The 19049-nt window shown below is 38.6% G+C and overlaps 1 protein-coding gene across 4 annotated transcripts in view; it reads right to left on the reverse strand.

Moving 5' to 3' along the window:
• CLCN3 (chloride voltage-gated channel 3) overlaps positions 1-19049 on the reverse strand; it is an 82620-nt gene that overhangs the window by 16162 nt on the left and 47409 nt on the right. For all 4 annotated transcript variants that reach the window (XM_074822823.1, XM_074822820.1, XM_074822822.1 and 1 more), the window contains 6 exons: positions 12221-12378; positions 9777-9876; positions 7312-7499; positions 6498-6620; positions 4962-5168; positions 560-640 (listed from right to left, as the gene is read on the reverse strand). In XM_074822823.1, the coding sequence (XP_074678924.1) occupies positions 560-640; positions 4962-5168; positions 6498-6620; positions 7312-7499; positions 9777-9876; positions 12221-12378 (857 nt within the window). The remainder of the gene's footprint in view (positions 1-559; positions 641-4961; positions 5169-6497; positions 6621-7311; positions 7500-9776; positions 9877-12220; positions 12379-19049) is intronic.

Raw genomic sequence — 19049 nt, forward strand, 5'->3', positions numbered from 1 at the left:
TGATCTAAATAACATTCTTATGTATTTTGAAAAAAAATAACAAAAATTAATACAAACCATTTCTTGGAGAAGAGAGTTTGGTTGCCTTGGAGGTCAGTTTTATAGAATATTTGCCTTTTTAATGATTAACATATTCAATTTTGTTTAGTACCTGAAACTTTAGGAAATGTTTAAAAACTTGCTTCACAAAACCATCAAATAGGTTTCTAAAGCCTCTTTCAAAATGAAAAAGAGACTGATTTTTTATTTTCTTTTTAGAATACACTCCTAGAGTGAAAAACTGTTGCATCTCTATCTGTATGTAAACTGTAATTATTAACTGACTCAGTCCTTCTCCAGAAAAATATAACTGAGAATAAAGCAAAGCTGACATTCATCCAAAGAAAAGAAAAAATATCTTTAGGAGTTTGCTGGTAACAGGACTCTTGACTTTGAAATATGGGTCCAAAAATAATTTCCTTCTTAGGAAAGACTCCACGGCTTAAAGGAGTCTGAGATTATTCATGCTAAAAGAGACTTTTTTAAAATAGCTATCCTTCAGTGCCATCTCTTGACATACCTCCTCCAGACTGAAAAGGACTCCACCAATTGGGGCACCAAAGGCTACAGATACTCCTGCTGCTGAGGCAGCTGACAACACCTGGAAAAAGAACAATGGTGAGAGTTTCTTTTTTTGCAGTCTGTAATATGATTTAAACATGAAGAACAGAATCTCACTAGTTATCAGTTTCTTCTATGTTTCTGTCAAGCACACATACACTTGCTAACAGAAAAGCATCAAGTAAGTGTATCAGAATGCTCACAAGATGTGAGTGGCCACAGCAGCCACCCACCAGGTACTAGCCAGGACGAAACCAAGGATGCTGCTCAAAGCCTCCACAGCAAAGCACCTGAAAGACTCCATGCTTCACTATGAAACTGCCGATACCTCATTTTCAAGAAATTGCAGTAAGCTTTCTCTGTGCTGCAGCAGGCAATTCCACTGTTTCATATGTCAAGCAAGCAGGGCACAAGACCAGCTTGGAACTCAAGAGGAAATTGTATGACCTCTGGAAATAAGGTCAGGCTTCACAGGAAGATTACAGAGCTGTGGCTCGTATATGCAGGTAGAAGACACGAAAGGCCAAAGCTCAATTACAGTTGAACTGGCCAGTGCTGTGTTAGATAACAAGAAGGGCTTTTTTAAGTACATTAACAGCAAGAGGAGGTCTCAAGAAAACACTGGACCAATACTTGTTGAAGATAGTCATCTGCCTAACAGGGATTCAGAAGAAGCAGAGGCATTCAATGAAGATATTGCCTCAGCCTTTAACAATACTTATAGACCTTGGGCTGTCTGCTCCCCTGAGTCAGAGGACCACAAGTGTGGGAACAGTGACTTTCCATTTGTGGACACTGAAATTGTCAGGAACCAGCTGTTTCAGCTGAATGTTCACAAGTCCATGAAGCCTGATGGGATTCATTCCAGGGTACTGAAGGAGGTAGCAGATGTTATGGTAGGATCCTTCTCGATCTTCTGTCAAAGGTCTTGGGAGTCTGGGGAGGTCCCTGCTGCCTGGAAGCTAGCCAGTGTTATCCAATCTAGAAAAAGGCTGTGAGGGAAGACTGAGGGAGCTACAGACCTGTTAGCCGAACCTCAATTCTTGGAAAAATTATGGAGAAGATTATACTGCAGGCTACTGAAAGACATTTAAAGAATAATGCAGTCATCAGGCACAGTCAACATGGGTTCACAAAAGGCAAGTCCTGTTTAATTAATTCGATATCCTTCTATGATTAAGGTCACCTGCCTAGCGAATGAAGGGAAGGCAGAGGTTTAGTTTTTCTGGATTTTAGTAAGGCTTTGGATACTGTCCCTCACAGCATCCTTCTGGACAAGTTCTCCAGTGGTGGGATGAGCAGGTTCACAGTGTGCTGGGTGAAGAACTGGCTGAACAGCTCAAAGGGTTGTAGTGAACGGGGCTACATCTGGCTGGCAACTCATCACCAGTGGTGTTCCTCAGGGTTCAGCTCTAGGGCCAGTCCTGTTCAATGTATTAATCAACGATCTGGATGCAGGAGTTGAATGCACCATTAGCAAGTTTGTTGATGATACCAAGCTGCTGTTGACCCTCTTCAGGGACAAGAGGCCTTGCAGAGGGATCTAGATAGATTGGAGCATTGGGCAATGATTAATGGGATGAAATTTAACAAGTCCAAATGCACCGAGGATGGAGTAATGCTGGGCACAAGTACAAACTGGGAGAGGAGTGGCTGGAGAGCAGCCCTGCAGAAAGGGGTCTGGGGGTGCTGGTTGCCAGCAGGCTCAGTATGAGTCAGCAGTGTGCCCTGGCAGCCCAGAGGGCAAACCGTATCCTGGGGTGCATCAAACACAGCACAACCAGCCAGGCAGAAGAGGTGATTATCCTGCTGTATTCAGCCTTGGTGCGGCCTCACCTTGAGTACTGTGTGCAGTTCTGGGCCCCACAATTCAAAAGGGTGTGAAGGTCCTTGAATGTGTCCAGAGGAGGGCAACAAAGCTGGTGAAAGGGCTGGAAGGCATGTCCTGTGAGGAGCGGCTGAGGACTTTGGGCTTGTCTAGTTTGGAGAGAAGGAGGCTGCAGGGTGACCTCAACTGCTCTCTACAGCTTCCTGAGGAGGAAGTGGAGAGGGAGGTGCTGCACTCTTCTCCCTGGTATGCAGTGATAGCACACATGGGAACAGTTCAGAGCTGCGTCAGGGGAGGCTTAGACTGGACATTAGGAAGCATTTCTTTACCAAGAGTGTGGTCAAACACTGGCACAGGCTTCCTAGAGAGGTGGTCAATGCCCCAGGCCCGTCAGTGTTTAAGAGACATTTGAACAATGCCCTTAGTACCACCCTTTAACTTTTGGTCAGCCCCAAATTGGTCAGGCAGTTGGACTAGATGATCGTTGTAGGTCCTTTCCAACTGAAGTAGTCTATTCTATTCTATTCTAGATGTGTGCAGCAGAGAAGTCCATCAATCACAAGTATTATTCAAGGGACATAAATGGATGACAGACTATGTAGCTTTTATATCAGTCCTGGAGATTTGCGCTCAGTAGCCTTCAAGCAAAAAAATCTGAGGTGAACTGAGATAAGGGAGAGATTAAGAGGAACCGAAGCAGCAGCTGATCCTAACAGCATCATGGATGATTATGTTCAATATATGAGAACGGTTAAAGTGCGTGCTAATTGTAACAATATTGGACAAATTCCTTGCAAGAACACTGACCCCCAAGTAGTAGCCCTTACACACCTGTGGAAGAATACACAGAGAAACTCAAAGAATTATTACATTATTCTGAGATGACCAGCTAAACCACAGGTAAATTAAGTGATTTAAGAATACACAGCTTTGAAATAGGAAGTAAACCAAATTTCTCATGTTCTGCAGTCTCCGTATAGAAGTTCAGCCTGAGAACTGAAACACAGCTGGGATAACACCCTTTTTTATTTTACAATACAAAAATTTTATTTAATTAATAAGAACGTTAAAACTCGCTACTCTCTATGTCTGTACTGCTTTCATTAGCATAGCTCTCTCTATTGGGTTTACGTGACAAGGTTTTGGTAGTAGGGGGGCTGCAGGGGTACCTTCTGTGAGAAGCCACCAGAGTCTTCCCCCATGTCCAACAGAACCAGCTCCAGCTGGCTCCAAAATAGACCCACCGCTGACCAAAGCTGAGCCTGTCAGTGATGCTGGTGGCACCTCTGTGATAAGATACTTAATAAAAGGTAAAAAACACTGCACAGCAGCTGTGAGAGAGAGGAGTGAGAAAAATGTGAGAGAAACAGTCCCGCAGACACCAAGGCCAGTGAAGAAGGAGGGAAGGAGGTGCTCCAGGCACCAGAGCAGAGATTCCCCTGCAGCCCGTGGTGCAGCCCATGGTGAGGCAGGCTGTGCCCCTGCACCCATGGAGGTTAACGGTGGAGCAGATACCCAACTGCAGCCCAGGGAGGACCCCACGCCAGAGCAGATCTCCACCCTGTGGCCTGTGGAGGACCCCACGCCAGAGCAGGTGTATGTGCCCTGAGGGAAGCTGCAGCCTGCAGAGAGCCCACGCCAGAGCAGGTCTTCTGGCAGGAACTGCAGCCCGTGGGGGATCCAGGCTGGCGCAGTTCGTTTCTGAAGGACTGTACTCTGTAGAAAGGACCTGTGCCAGAGTTTGTGAAGGACTGTCTCCCATGGACGGGACACTGCAGGAACAGGGGAGAACCCTGAGGAGGAAGGACCAGCAGAGACAAAGCATTACAAACTGACCACAGTCCCCATTCCCCATCTCCTTGTGCTGCTTAGGGATGGAAGAGTCAGAAGTGAAGATGAGCCTGGGAAGAAGGGAAGAGTGGAGGCAAGGTGGTTTTAGTTTTGTTTTTATTTTTCACTATCTTACTGTGTTATTAATTGGCAATAAAGTAATCTTCCTCAAGTCTAGTCTGTTTTGCCTGTGATGGTAGTTGTAAGTCACCTTCCTGTCCTTATCTTGACCTATGAACTTTTAATCTTATTTTCTCCTGCTGTCTTTCTGAGGAGGGGTGAGAGAGCAGCTTGGTGGGCACCAAGGCTAACCTACCACACTAACAACAACAAACTGAAATAGAGCAGAAACACTGTTGTCACCAACCCTTTCCCAGGAATACTTTGTTCACAGCTTCAAAAGTCCTCTGCTGTCCTCACAACTGAAGACACTCATCAATTACCAAATTGTAGAGCCAAGAACAGAAAGAATTTAAGTAAAATCAAATGGTCTCTAAGGTAGGAGAAACGCAAATTTACTCTGCCATGGAAATAATTTACCTTGGGGAATGCTAGGGATAATACATTGTTCTTAACACGATACATAACTATCGACAATCCAAGCCTAAACACTGTTCGAGAGAACAAGTACTGTCTTTTAAACAAATCCGTGTAAATGCGTGGATATTCAATACATCCCAGAAATGCTTTTACAAGAACTTACCTCTCTTTTTTTAGCTTCATTTGTGCTGTACTTTGGAAAGAGGTAGGAAAAAATATTCCCACAGCAGCAGGCAACATGTACCAAGGGACCCTCTTTTCCTAAACTCAAACCTGATGCGACAGCCAGGACTAAAGTAATTGTTTTTATCATCAAAGTCCACTTCCCCAAGTAACCTCTGATGATGAAGCCACTCAAAATAGTTTTTATCTAGAAGAAAGAAAAAATAGTATGTTACTCTATTCTGCTTTCTTCAGAAAATAATTAATTGTATCATTTTAGCTGCATAACTTAAAAAATAGCCTTTTTAAATGACTAACTTGATCACACTTTAAAACATATACTGTTCAGATTGCTACATTGAGTCCATTTGGTTGCCAGAGGCAATGTACTCTAAAACGCTGGACAGTAACATACAACATTATCAATTACATTTAGTAGAAGATTAATCTGCAGTAGCTTCTAAGACTGCTTTCATTGGTTTATGATGTAAATTACCAAGTGAAAGTCAGAAAACTCCCTAAGGAAAAACAGACCTGCAAAAACTATCCTCAAGGTCATCTACTGCAGCAATACCACATTTGCACCAGTTTTACCCCTTCTCCTATGTTTTACCATTTCTACATAAAAACTTAACAGTAGATGCCTTGACAAAAAGATGGGAAAGATCAGGTTTTTCCACCAGAAAAGATATGCCACTTGCCTAAGGTATTACTTTGCCTAACAGTGTCATATTATTAGCCTGGGAAATATGGCCATAAATAGGAAATAATATAGTTATCATAGGAAAGGACAACATGTCTATAAATAGAATGTACACAAAACACTGGGCAGCTGTGTCTCGAAAGTAAAGGTTAGCTAAATTTGGAAACCAATTTAGGATGAAATCTCTTCTGGAATAATGGCACAGAACTACTTCAGGCTTACTCAGAGGCAAGATTTGTCCTTCAACTTCTACAATACACATACATAAGGAAATATTTACAGAATGACTGGAGAAGTGAGACTGATCAGACTTTGACTTTGGGTTTTTCTCTCCCATTCTGCGTATAGCAGCAGAGAGCAACTGTAAAAACTATGAGTTTTCAAGGATATTACATATTTTACATTGTGACTGAGGGTTTGTGCTAGTTAAGGCGATTAAAGCCAGTGCAACAAAAGATCAATTGCTGTATCAAAGGACTCATACTCTGTCAATGAACAACTGCTCTCTTATCACCATAGGGAGGGTGGGGATTGGGGGGAACTTTGGAAATCACTCTTCAGAAGTCTGTTCTCTTAAGCTAAATGCTTCCTTAAAAAGTAGTCCAGCCACAAGCGTGCAGCAAAATCTACAAATTCAGGGGATGCTCTGAAATTTGGGGTATTTTTCACAGCAACAATTAGTACAATTACATTATTTCAATTTGAATACTTGTATTAATGTATTTCATCAAAGTCACAGGGCACTCATTCTTGCCCTCCCCCGACCCTGTAAGGCAGCAGGAATTTTCACATTAATATGAAACATCTATAATGTATGTATTAGTTAGACCTCACCTCAGGTATTCCTGAACCACAGGCATAGGGAGCAAATACCTTCACCAGAGAAACTGCTAAGAAGGCAAAGCTCAAAGCCCAGAAAATGTACATTATATAGTTCATTATGTATGAACCTGGACCCTAAAAGCAAAAACAAAACACAAAGAAATGTCAGAATACAAATTTGATGCAGGAGCAGAATCAATACTTAAAATAAGCCAGAAGTACTCTTGCTGCAACTACACTTATGCACACATTTTGAGGGACACTTAATTATTACCAAGCCAAGAAAGAGAGAGTTTTGTTTGAAAAGCATAAAGTCATGACACCTGCACATCAGCAAAGTCTAGGTTATACAAGGTAGGAAGTGTTCTAACACTTCACCTTAAAAAGGAAAAATAAACATAGCACAGGAATTTTTTTTAATTGCTGTTAGCTGCTAAAATCTACTGAATACTAAGTAAATCTTCTCTATTTAAAAAATTTTGTGGTAGAAAAAATAAAACCAATCTATTCTTAACTATCACAAAACACGACAAATTTAATTTTTATTTTTTTATGTATAGCTAGGATCAATAATAGACAGTCTCATGTTAGTAACAGTTCTATACTCTCATAACTTCATAACACCTGCAACAGTCCAAGCCCCCTAGCAGTGCATGAAATGCACATTTATTACACTATAACCTATCAATCAATTCAAATGCTGAAAAACAGAGCAGACAGTACAACCCAAATCCATGTTTAGTACCTTCACCTTAAGACCATTATTTTCTTTCCATGTTCAGTCAAGCTGTTGAGCAAAACCATCAAAGAATGGGTATATACTTACTTCTGCTTGCCCAATTATTAGTTCTGCCCATGTTTTCCACTGTGGACATTTATCTCTCTCTTCAAATGTGGTCTCATTTGAACCCCAGCAACACTGTTCATGGTTAAACCACAAAGCACTAAGGCAAATGCCTTCCTTTAAGTCAGTCATCCAGTCAGCAGCAATGTCTATTAATCCTGCCAATGCCCCTGTTGTAGAAACAGTTTTGTATTACTATTCTGGTAAATAGCAGTAACACACACAGCTAAAATGAAGAAATGTGCTGTTATTAATTGAGGTAAATGGAAATTACAGAAAACCTAAAGAAATAGACATTTAAAATATTACTGATTTCCAGGAATATATACTATTTGCAATATGGTAAGATTTGTATTTATTGAAGAATCTAGTGCCTTGTATATTTCCCAAGTGAAATGCATCTTTTTTTCCTTTTTTTTCCCTCCCTATGCCACAGTTCTCCAACAGTTCACTGAAACTAAGGAGTTAAGAATCAAAAGAGGACTGATACATTTTTGTGATGAAAAAGACAATAGACGTTCTGACAGAACTACTTTGCCATGCCTCAGAGAACTCATGACTTGTTCTACTATGTTTTGTACAGAACAGCGTATCTGGCCAAAATAATTCTTACCTTGCCAACAACAGTTTTAGAACAATATAAATAAAACATCAAATAAACATTGATGACATTCATGTGATCCATATACAAAATTACTTAATTCTGTAACATAGTGAGCATGTAAAATTCCTACTGCAGGTAACAAACAGTATAGATACTAAGCAGTTCACAAACTCAAAGCTTAAGAGGGATTCCGCATTGTAATTACATGAAGAAAACTTGCTGAGGAGTCCTCAAAAAATAGGCATTACTTAGGAAATTGCTTCAAAGGATTTAAAAATATAATGACCCCCCCCCCCCCTTTATTTTACAAAAGCAAAATAATTTTTCTGGTAGCAGTATACTGAAAAACTACTTCTAAAGTCAGTATTTTTGTGAATATGTGTAACTGTTTATTAGTTATAATTTACTATTTTTAAGGTATTAATCACTACTAGAACTAGCTGTCTAGTAAAAAGCCACAATTTACTTGTGTAAGTTGGTAATAGAGAATTACCTCCAATTTACTAATTTATATTTACTAATCTGACAGACCCTCAGTTTGAGATCCTGGGCCAGCCAAAGTCAAAGTCAGTATTTCAGTAGAACAAAAGTTCAACCAAATTAATTAAAATATATAAACATAAGATCTCCCCATGACTGAAACTGTACCTTTTAAGATTCACTAGACACATACAACATAAAGCAACTGAAACTGTAAAACCTTGGAATGTTCACGGCCAGAATTTGCTCGCTTTGTTGCTCAGAAACATAGTCAAGCAATTTAAACATACATAGCAGCTTTCAGGGTGGAAACACAACACTGCACATTCCCACCCAAATTATCACAAGCAATTGCCAGTAATTATACACTCCCAGTTTGTACATTCAGAAGTATATAAACATGCTACAAATTTTGCATATATATTAATTTATATGTGATTTGTGAAAGTGATTATGTATATAACTAAGTAGTAATTATACAGTTACCATGCCTTCTTAACAGGCATAGCCATACTCTGCAACTAATCCAATTTTCATAGCATTTAATCCAAGATCTCTGTTTGAAATACTTTTTCAGAGAAACTGGGCACAAAGTTTGTGACTTCTCACTCCTGCACATTTTGGTCACTCCAAACTATGCTGATAGCAAGAAGCACTGCACGACAGTGGGGCTACAAACTATCAGATGATTTTAGCTGCAAAACTAATCCTAAAATCCTAAAAAAGAAAAGATAGAGTTGAAGTAGAGGCTAACAAACTCTACCTGTTAAAGCTAGTATTTTCTGTGTAACAGCCTCTAGAAAGGTATGACATAAACATAGCTAGTCTTTGCTCATCTATAAACTTATGCTTTACAAGGAAGTGTGTTTACCAAAATTACATGTATACCAGAGGTACTTTTTGGCCCATACGGAATAAACTAATGGATTCAGTAAAGTTCCTAGGGAAAAAAAAAACAAAAACCACACAACAAATTCATAGGCGAAAAAACACCTAGCACAATCAATTAATAGACTTCCACAAGAAATCCTACAGAAATAAAGCAAAATTTAACAGAAAGGGAAAACACCAATCTCAATTACAGGATCAAAGAACACTAATAGTTTAGTGGGTGGAAGTTCAATAACTCTGAGAAACTCTCACTAAATGCAGTGAAGATTTTGTTTTTCATTTGATTAGTAAACCCTCCCTCAAAATGCTAAAGCCTGTAAATCAAGATAGTCAAACCTTTTCCTTCCCTCATAGAATTATGGCAGTAGTCTGAACTAGCTCCTATCCAGGTTGGTGGATAACACACAAATGAAAAGCACAATAACTATACTTGCTGACAAATGTAAGAAAGAAATCCTTTTTTTTAATTTACCTGATGCCAAACCAGTTAGTGTGACTACTAGCCATCCTGACCATGCATCGTACAAACTTTTTGTCATCTCCCATGCTGATTCTTTTTTCTTGCTGTTAATCTGCAAAGAGAAAACATTAGGTATACTTCTATGTATTTCTGTAATATGAATGTATGACATACAATTGTATGACATACAAATTGCACGATGCAAGCTGCAAGCAAATATACCCTCTGTTTAAACTACAAGCATTCTCCTTGTATTCAGTGCTTTGCATAGATAAAGCAGCTTTGTTATTCAAACATCAAACAACTGACAGAGGAAAGTAAATTTGCTTAATTTAAAGAACTAAAACCGAGGCAACGCATGATTAGGATAAATGGATACTTTGTATGATACACATCTAAAACATGTAATTGTAAAATTATTTCTCTCCTAAATCTTATTTTTTGTTGAACCTCAAATAAACTGTTAGTGTGCTACTAATAAGCTATTCCACACAATTCAAATTCCTAAACTTCTATTTCAAATATAAACATATTTCTTTTATCTTTAGACTAAAAGCCACACGAAAATAAAACAAAACCAAAAATTAGATAACTACCCTATAATACTTCTAGGCAAACTAATGACATCTAAAGGTATCATACTGAAAAAATAGTAATTCTTATTTTAGCCTTATTTACTTTATTTTGTGCACTTAGCTGAAATTTGTGCATAAATTGTTTTATGATTAAACCTTCATTATGTAAACTGGATCCTATTATGATTTTTTCATACTGTAAAAGGAGGGAGAAAGTATGTGCAACGAGCAGCAAGAAAAAAACCAAATCACAAAAGTACAACACTAGACAAGGAAATGTAGAAAAAAAATAGCACCCCTAAAGCAAATAAATAAATTTTATAGTTTCCTCTGTATTTGTGAGATTCTCCAACCTTTAATGAAAAAGTTGTTTCTACAGTAGCATGTCTTTCAAAACCACCATTAACTAGTACTCATTCCTTCTTCTTTCTACATCTTTGATTACATGGCCAGAGAGTCTCCTATCATTCAGGGCATATTTATAAATTCCACAGTAGTGCTGTGAGTACAGACTGTGAACTGTATTGTCTGACTTTTCTGGTCTAGGACATTAAAATTAGTAACAGCTGTGAGACTTCCCCTAGATAACCTGTTTCCAGGTGTGATCTGCCTTGCCAGCATTTGGTCAGGCCCAGCATTCTATCCAATGGGATATCCACTAGACATTAACCTCCACATCTGCAGTGGAGAGATGGCATGTTAATTGCTGCTGAGACACGAAATTACGAAATGAAGTATTACATGGAAAACACCTTCTTTCTTTTCATTAAAAGCAATCATACAAGGTAAGTGTTCTCAGATCCATTGTCCAAGGATCTCTTTTCTTTTAAAAAAAAGCACTAGATAGTGCAATTGTGTGTGTTTTTCAAACTAGTGTAAGATTTTTTTTTTTTTAACCATGTCAAAGTAAACCAGCATATACATCCTACATTTGCTTCAGGAAAGGTAAAAACGGTGTTTTCAAAGAAAGCAGAACAGTACAGGAGGAAGCTACATGAAGGAACGCTACACGAAGGAACCTCTCCCCTGACCCCTCCAATAGAATTACAATTCATTTCTAACTATTCATTTTGATCAGTTAAAAATATTTTAGGAGAAATCACATCTCCAAATCTGTTCTGGTTTTAAGGTTAAAATGTAAGCATCCCAAAAGTTTAGGAGTAAGGCTCTAAATAGTGTATTTCCTCCTAAAATGCTATTAAACAAGTCTATTGCATGAATGACAGCATCTAATATGTTTCTAATACAACTTGAGTCCATTTCATGAAAGAACTTGTTCCAGAGCACACTGATAAAGATGAGTGGCCTGAACTTTTAAGATCTTCCAAAGAAATCAACAGAGGAAAAAAGCAAGTTCTGTGATGGGAGAGTGGAAAGGACATTTACCATACATATTGAGACCACTTTTTTGTTAAGCATATATACACTGATATAAGTGTTCTAGATAAGAGAATTTTCACTTTCCATAATCCAAACAACCGCAGCACTGCATAGCAGTAGCACAGACACACTTGTGTCAGTATAAAAGCAATATACATCAGTGCTCACTTTTCTGTCCAAGTACCACCATGAGCACTATTATACTATTACAAATATATCTACACTGGAAAACAGCCTTAACTATACTAGCATGCAGGCATGCAGGTAATGGAACTATTCCCACTCTATTAAATTCCTGTTTCCTTTCCAAGTTATAATACTGTAGCAGGACTGCAGGTATCAATGCAACAGTGCTTTTTTAATAGCACTCAAGTAGTTCTAACTGATGTAACTACTTACAGATTTGAAGTATACACATATTTGTATGTGCTACTAGATCAGACCTTAATTCCAACATCCAACAAAAAATATTTTCCAAGTATTGTTATTTATCTCAAGTACCCGTCTATGCCTTTCTCTGTCTTTGCACTTCTCTCGAACCCAGTCAATGGTATGGAAGTCATCATATGTTCCCACTCCAGGAATTGGTTCATCCAGAAGATCCAGTAAATGTGTTGAACTGTTGATACTTCCTCCATTTGTCATTGTATAATGAGTTCCTGTGGCAGAGAAAGGACAGGATTGAATTAATTCTGCAATAAACAAAGTATTCTAATATTCATAACACTATGGCATATAAAAATTCTGAATAAGTAATTAAAACACTTCCCATAATATGCATATTTTACTTCATTTAGGTCTCTCAATGTTGCATGTCACTATTTTTTTCTGTCACTCATCTGTAGGTCAGATTTGCACGTTAGTGACTTTGTATTTCCATTGGTTAAATACGTACTAGTCAAATTGTTGTTCTGTGTGTAGACTCCAGAGAAACTTCAATAGAACAAAGTGGAAAAAACTAGCAGCTTCATCACACATTTAACTTGAAGTTTATTTCAGTTTAGGAACTATCAGAAAAAAATCTGACTGTAAGAAAACAAAACCAGATGATTAAAGTTCGCAGCACTTCCATAAGTTGCCAGTTATTTTTAAGTATACATACCACTAATTACCAGTCCCTCCTACATGTCTAAACCAAACCTGAAGTACATTATCAACAGATTAATGATGCAGCTAAAAAGTAACAGAAAGCCAGGCAAATACTTTTTTTTTTAGTTTTATTTATTTCAGGTAACTCACACAACAGCCTTCAGTCATGAAAATTTGGAAATAGTGTATAAAGAAAATGTCTTCTAATCTGTCATCACTAGCTAGTTCCTTCACAATCAGCTTGCACAGCAACATCCCCAATAGTATTTTTCAGTGATCAGAGTAAAAAGAGCAAGAGTAGTACTGAGAATTTTTCCCTCTTTACAAGTGATCAAGAAAGTTTTCATTTTCAAATTTTTTTAATTTGAAAATGTCATCAATTCTGTAATAACTTGGCTTTTTTGAGTTCCTGTAGTGTATTTACAGACCCCAAGTATAATTTTCTGTTGGATGGCTGCCTAAATATAGTATGGCCACCATTTGTCCACCCAACACAAATTGCTTCTGCAACAATAATTGCTATAAAGGGAACATTTATAATGAGTTCAATATAGACAATGATTTAAAAAGTGATTATTCTTAATTGTTTGACTAAGAACAAACCAATCTGGCTAACGGCATATGGCATACCACAATAATCTCTACCCTTAAAGATGTAGACCCAAGTTGGCCAAGACTTCTATCAGTTCAGACAGGCACTAGAACTCATTTTACTAGACAGATACTGGGATGGTTAGGCAGGTGGGTGTTTTTTGAATTGCGTTTTCGTATTTGTTTTTTTAATTCCATACTCAGCTTCTTGGTGTTGTCAGCAGAAGTTTCCGACTTATAAAAAAAAAAAAAAAAAAGTCTTCAAAGGGTCTACCTATAAACTTCCAAACGCTATAAATGCCGAGTTCACCAGCCACAGCTCTCACCAACAATTGACAATTAGATTTATACATAGGTAAAATGTACCTTTTCCCCTTAAATTTGTGAAGTCTGAGATCTAGCAGAAGCAGTGTGACACCTGACATTAGACGCAAAGGTGTGTCTCAGCCATCTATTGTTTGAAAGGTCTCATTTATGCCTGCTATAAAATTCTAGAAAAAGATTCCTTTTTAAAAAAAAAAAATCTTAAAAGAAGAGAATGCAAATGCAGGAGACAACTCCTCAACAATTCCAATACCATTCTCTCATGCTAGTCTGGCTGCTCTCTTTCTCAATACTGTTTTTTTCCCTATGCCATATTAAATTCTCCCTTATCTATTCACCATAGCTAAGCCCTCTAAATCTCTTCCCAAAGCTGCTGCTAGTCTCTCTTAAAGCAGATGTAAAGAAGCATTACCTATGCTTCCATTAATAAAAGGCTAACAACAACAAATTAAATCAGATTTGCTAATAGAGGTGATTGTGAAAACCTTGCTTTAGGATAAAGGATTCAATTCTCTTGCCATTTCCAATTCTCATAACTAGAAAGGAAGTCTAAGATACATGTCTGGTTAGCTGAAAGGGCAAACCGATCTTGTGGAAGAGGTAGTAACAGAATTCACACTGTAATGATTAGTTTGGCTCTCAAAATTAAAAGAATAACAGAATATATTATGAAAATATTATTTTTACATGAAATTAACCTCCTTCACAAAGCAAGGGGACATAAATTAAATTCAGCCACAGTTTAATTATTAATCTCCTACAAAGTTACAATGTGATCAAGCAGTTTCCTGAACCTGAGTGACTATGGTAGGACAAAAGCTTGCCTTTGCCCCGGGGGAGTTGGTTTTATGCCCTGCTATATATGAAGCAATATCAAGCTATAAGGAGCATGCAAACCTATGCCACACAAGGCAAAGGAGAGTTGAGAGTTATAAATGTATCACAAACAGTAACACATGATTTCACGCATATTACAAGGTGCTGAGTTGGAATTCTATCCAGGGAAACCATCAGGGATGGCGCCATACTCTCTGCACCAGATCCCAAGCAGAACTTGGGAATGGACTACAAAGAATGGTCATTGCCTGGATACAATAAAAATCCCACCAAAACTCTGCCAGGTTCCTACTTTGCCAGCATTTGCTGGCACTCCAAATACTGGAATATAAATGACTACAGTACGATGGGGAGAAGACACAGAACAAGATGTGAAGCTGAAGAGGTGGTTTTGTTGAGTACAGAGCTGCCATGAATGCCTTGCTGCAGTTGAGTAGCTATAATCTTGTATCAAGTGAAAAACAGGCAGCAGTGATACCCTGCATTAGTGTGTGATAGAAAGACTGCCCTACAGAGGCCCACAAACGGGACAACCGTAAAAATCTGATGGTCTCTAAGACATATAAGTCTGACAACAGTGGGAGAGGACATACTCCAGTGAGTACTATGATCTTTGTAGTATATAACTGTTCTAAAGGCAAATGTAGAGAAACATACCTTTATCAATACTCAACAATATTCCAAACTTCTGCTTCCCTTGCTTCCCTTTCTTCCCTTCCTTCTCCAGCATTTCACACAGTAAGATGCTCCCTCCAGCTATGATGGTAACAATTCTCACCAACACAATCACATGCAAATTTTCATTATTTATTGCTAGTTTCATCAAAGCATTATTAAATTTCTTTTCAACTCAATAGATTTTGTTAAAATCATTACCCTAATATAGATCTTTCATTACAACATTCTAACCTCCAAGCAGGAAATCATCATTGCCCTGATCAACTGCAGCATTTAGCAAATGCAGCCTTCTGGATATTCCCAATGTTCAGAAAGTATTTCCCCTTCTTTCCACCCCCTTTTCTGCAGTCCTCAAGTTTCAAGACTCTTTCTCAGGCTACAAGACAATGCAAGTGCTTTTCATCAAAATACAAGCAGCCTTAGTCTTAAAAACCCAAACAAGCACTTAGCACACAAGATATACAGGTACAGCCTCTACCTATGATAAGAGAACACCCCCATTTGCCATAGGTACACACCTGAGCCGTCTGCAGCTGTAAAGAAAGTAAAGCCTTCTTTTTGTTACACATGAGTTTGCTTAAGGCTTTATTAGACAGGGAAGCAGAAGGTAAAAGTGGCAGGCAGAACTTTTATTATTACTGTTATTCCAAACTAGCCCACCTTACTACAGGGAGGCAAATGGTAATATACTGATCCTCTCAGAGGCTCAATACAACTCACAGGAATCCTTACAAAGCAAATTCAACACAATCCTTCCATACTTTGCAAAACTAAGGTAGCTGGCATCCCTTTATTAGCACACTCTTCTCCGATAGCATCTGTAAGAATCCCATATTCTCAACACATAACTAGCATGCTTCTGCAATCACAGACTGCAAGCTTGCAGACAGCAAGATTCTAGACAATAAAAGCAGCATACTTCAGAGAAAGGAGACTTTTTTAGGTGATTCAGTCACTGTAGGTCTTGCCTGAACTACCTTCTAGGAAGGCAGCTGACTTTTGTTATCCTTCCATGCATATAATTCCAAACCTTCAGCATAATCCCTTCTCAGCAATCAGCTCTGGTAGTGCTGAAGAACTGTTTCAAGTGAAGTTGGTCAAACAAAAAAAAACGCAGACCAAAAACCTAATAAAGAATATTGCATCATGTTGAAAGAAAAAAACCCTGTAATAAGCACTAAGGTTAACAGCCAAACACTGTACTTCGGGACACCCGACCAGCACAAAGGACAGCAAAAACAAAAACAAAAAAATGCTACATGGACAAAACTGGAATAAGATAAGTAGATTCCAATACCATAAAAAACCCTCTCATCTCTGAATAAGTGGGGGTGTTGTTTGTTTGGGTTTTTTTAATGAGAATGAAAAAAATACAATCCAAAATCACTTGAGAGGACACTATGCCTGATAGAAAAAGCAGTCCTTACCATACTGCTCTCGTCATCTCCCTCTGAACATGAAGTTATACTGAATGGCTGTTGGCTCCCAACACTGATCCAACCTCTTGCGTTGCTTAGCTAGTCCTGCCTGACATAAAGCAGGAGCAAAGAAATTACAGAACTAATATTTCGCTATACTCACTCAAGTTGTTCTATACATTACAGAATCCTCCTTGCCTTATGTCTCCCCTGAGGCAAGGAATATCTCCTTTCATATTGTATATATGTGCCTCATACAAGTAGTTTTCCATCTTGATTCATGTTGGAACTATGATAAACATGACAAAAAGCTGACTTATTACAACTAAGCACCACGTAGCTGTTCGCTCACACTCTTCCTTGCTCCCAGTGGGATGACGGAGAAGAATTGGAAAAAAAAAGTAAAACTCATGGGTCGAGATAAGAACAGTTTAATAACTAAAATATTATCATAACAATGATAATAATAAAATATAATAATAAAAGTAATGAAAAGGAACATGATAAAAAAGAGAGAGAGAAATAAACCCCAAGAAAAGACAAGTGATGCACAGTGCAGTTGCTCACCACCCGCTGACCGATGCCCGAGCCGTGACCCACCCCTCCCGGCCAGCTCCCCCCAGTTCACATACTGGGCATTGACATCCTATGGTATGGAATAGCCCTTTGGCTAGTTCCGGTCACCTGTCCTGGCCAGGCTCCCTCCCAGCTTCTTGTGCACCTGCTCGCTGGCAGAGCATGGGAAACTGAAAAATCCTTGACTTCCTATAAGCACTACTCAGCAACAACTAAAACATCGGTGTGTTATCAAAATTATTCTCACACTAAATCCAAAACACAGCACTGTACCAGCTACAAGGGAGAAAATTAACTCTATCCCAGCCAAAACCAGGACAGTACAGTTCAAAAATTTTCACAAGAAAACATTTTAAAACACTAACATATCAAAACGTGAGTTGCTGAGATTCATACACTGCTGCATTTTTCACTTGACTGATCTCTCAGAACAAGTGCCCAGTGAAGGAACCCAGTAGATCATAAAGATCTTCGGGATGCTGCTATCCTTCCCTGGTATGAAGAAATAAAGAGCCAGTGGACCTGGGTTCTCATTTCTTCTCGGTGTTCTCTCTTCCTGGGAAGCAGTGAGTTCCAGTTTCCACACTCTATGATTTAAAAATCTCACTGAAAGTACACTTAAAACACCATGAGTTAAAGAAATGAGAGAGCTAGTGCTTCACAGTTATCTAAATATATTTTCACACAAGAAAGGGGTTTTTGCAACATACTTGATGCTCCCAATTCCTGCATAACTGTTCAACAATCCTTCCTGAGTCTTTCCTTGTGTGCAGTGTTCCTTCTTTTCTCATAAAAATAATGAGAAGAGAAGCATCAAGATTTAAGACAGATGCTGCATCCTGGGTAATCACACAGTGCATGATACATTCTTATGTGGTTCTCCACCATGTGATGATCTGAACAATTACCCAAATATCACCTAGAGAACAAATCCACACAGCTACAGCCTCCATAGAGAATAAGGTGCAGAACTGAGACATCAATAGGCTCAAGAGGGTGGCTAGCAGCGTTAAGAAGGGACCCTAATTTTATTATAAAGACCCTTTCTATATGCTATACATCTTCTGAACGCACATCACAAAACACACCGCTTTGTCTCAAACTGAGCATATATCGGCTTCATATTATGAAATGAGTCATATCTCTCAGGACACAACTACACAATAAGGCTGAGCTGATCTAACAGACTGCTGCCACCCAAATAAGAGTTCTTATGCCCCTATTTCTCCCTTGCTATTCTTGGTCACACCCTCCCACTCTCACCCTTGGATCAGCTCTGTCACCCTTGGATCTGACTGTACAGTAAACCAAGCAAACATGCTAATCCAACTAAGCAAACAAAAGTAGCAAAAAAAATTTCTGCCATTACGCCTAATTGGAATCAAGCTTCTGTGCTGTCAGACAAGAAACAGAGCCAGTGCAAGAGCGAGAACTGAGAGAAGAGATGGGAAACGACAAGCAAGTTCACCCCCTTCCACAGCAACAAACTGTCAGACTAGTTATATGAAATATATAAATACACCCTTGGGGTCTTGTTAAGATTTTAATTATGTCTTTCTGCTGGAAAAAATTCAAAACTTCTATATAAATATTAATATCCAGACACTATACAGTAATATCCATTTCACAGAGCTCAAAACTCCCAAAGGTGGCTATGTTTAGAAACATTTCAGCGTTGTGAACACAACAACAGATAAACAATGTCAATATTGGAGTCAATGGCAGAGCAATAATAGGACCCAATTTCTCAAAGGTATTTCTCTACAAGCTACATAATTGCTAACTTACAGCAAGAATACACTAGTTTGCTGCTGCTC

Source organism: Strix aluco, chromosome 4 (assembly GCF_031877795.1).
Source record: "Strix aluco isolate bStrAlu1 chromosome 4, bStrAlu1.hap1, whole genome shotgun sequence".
NCBI lineage: Eukaryota > Metazoa > Chordata > Aves > Strigiformes > Strigidae > Strix > Strix aluco.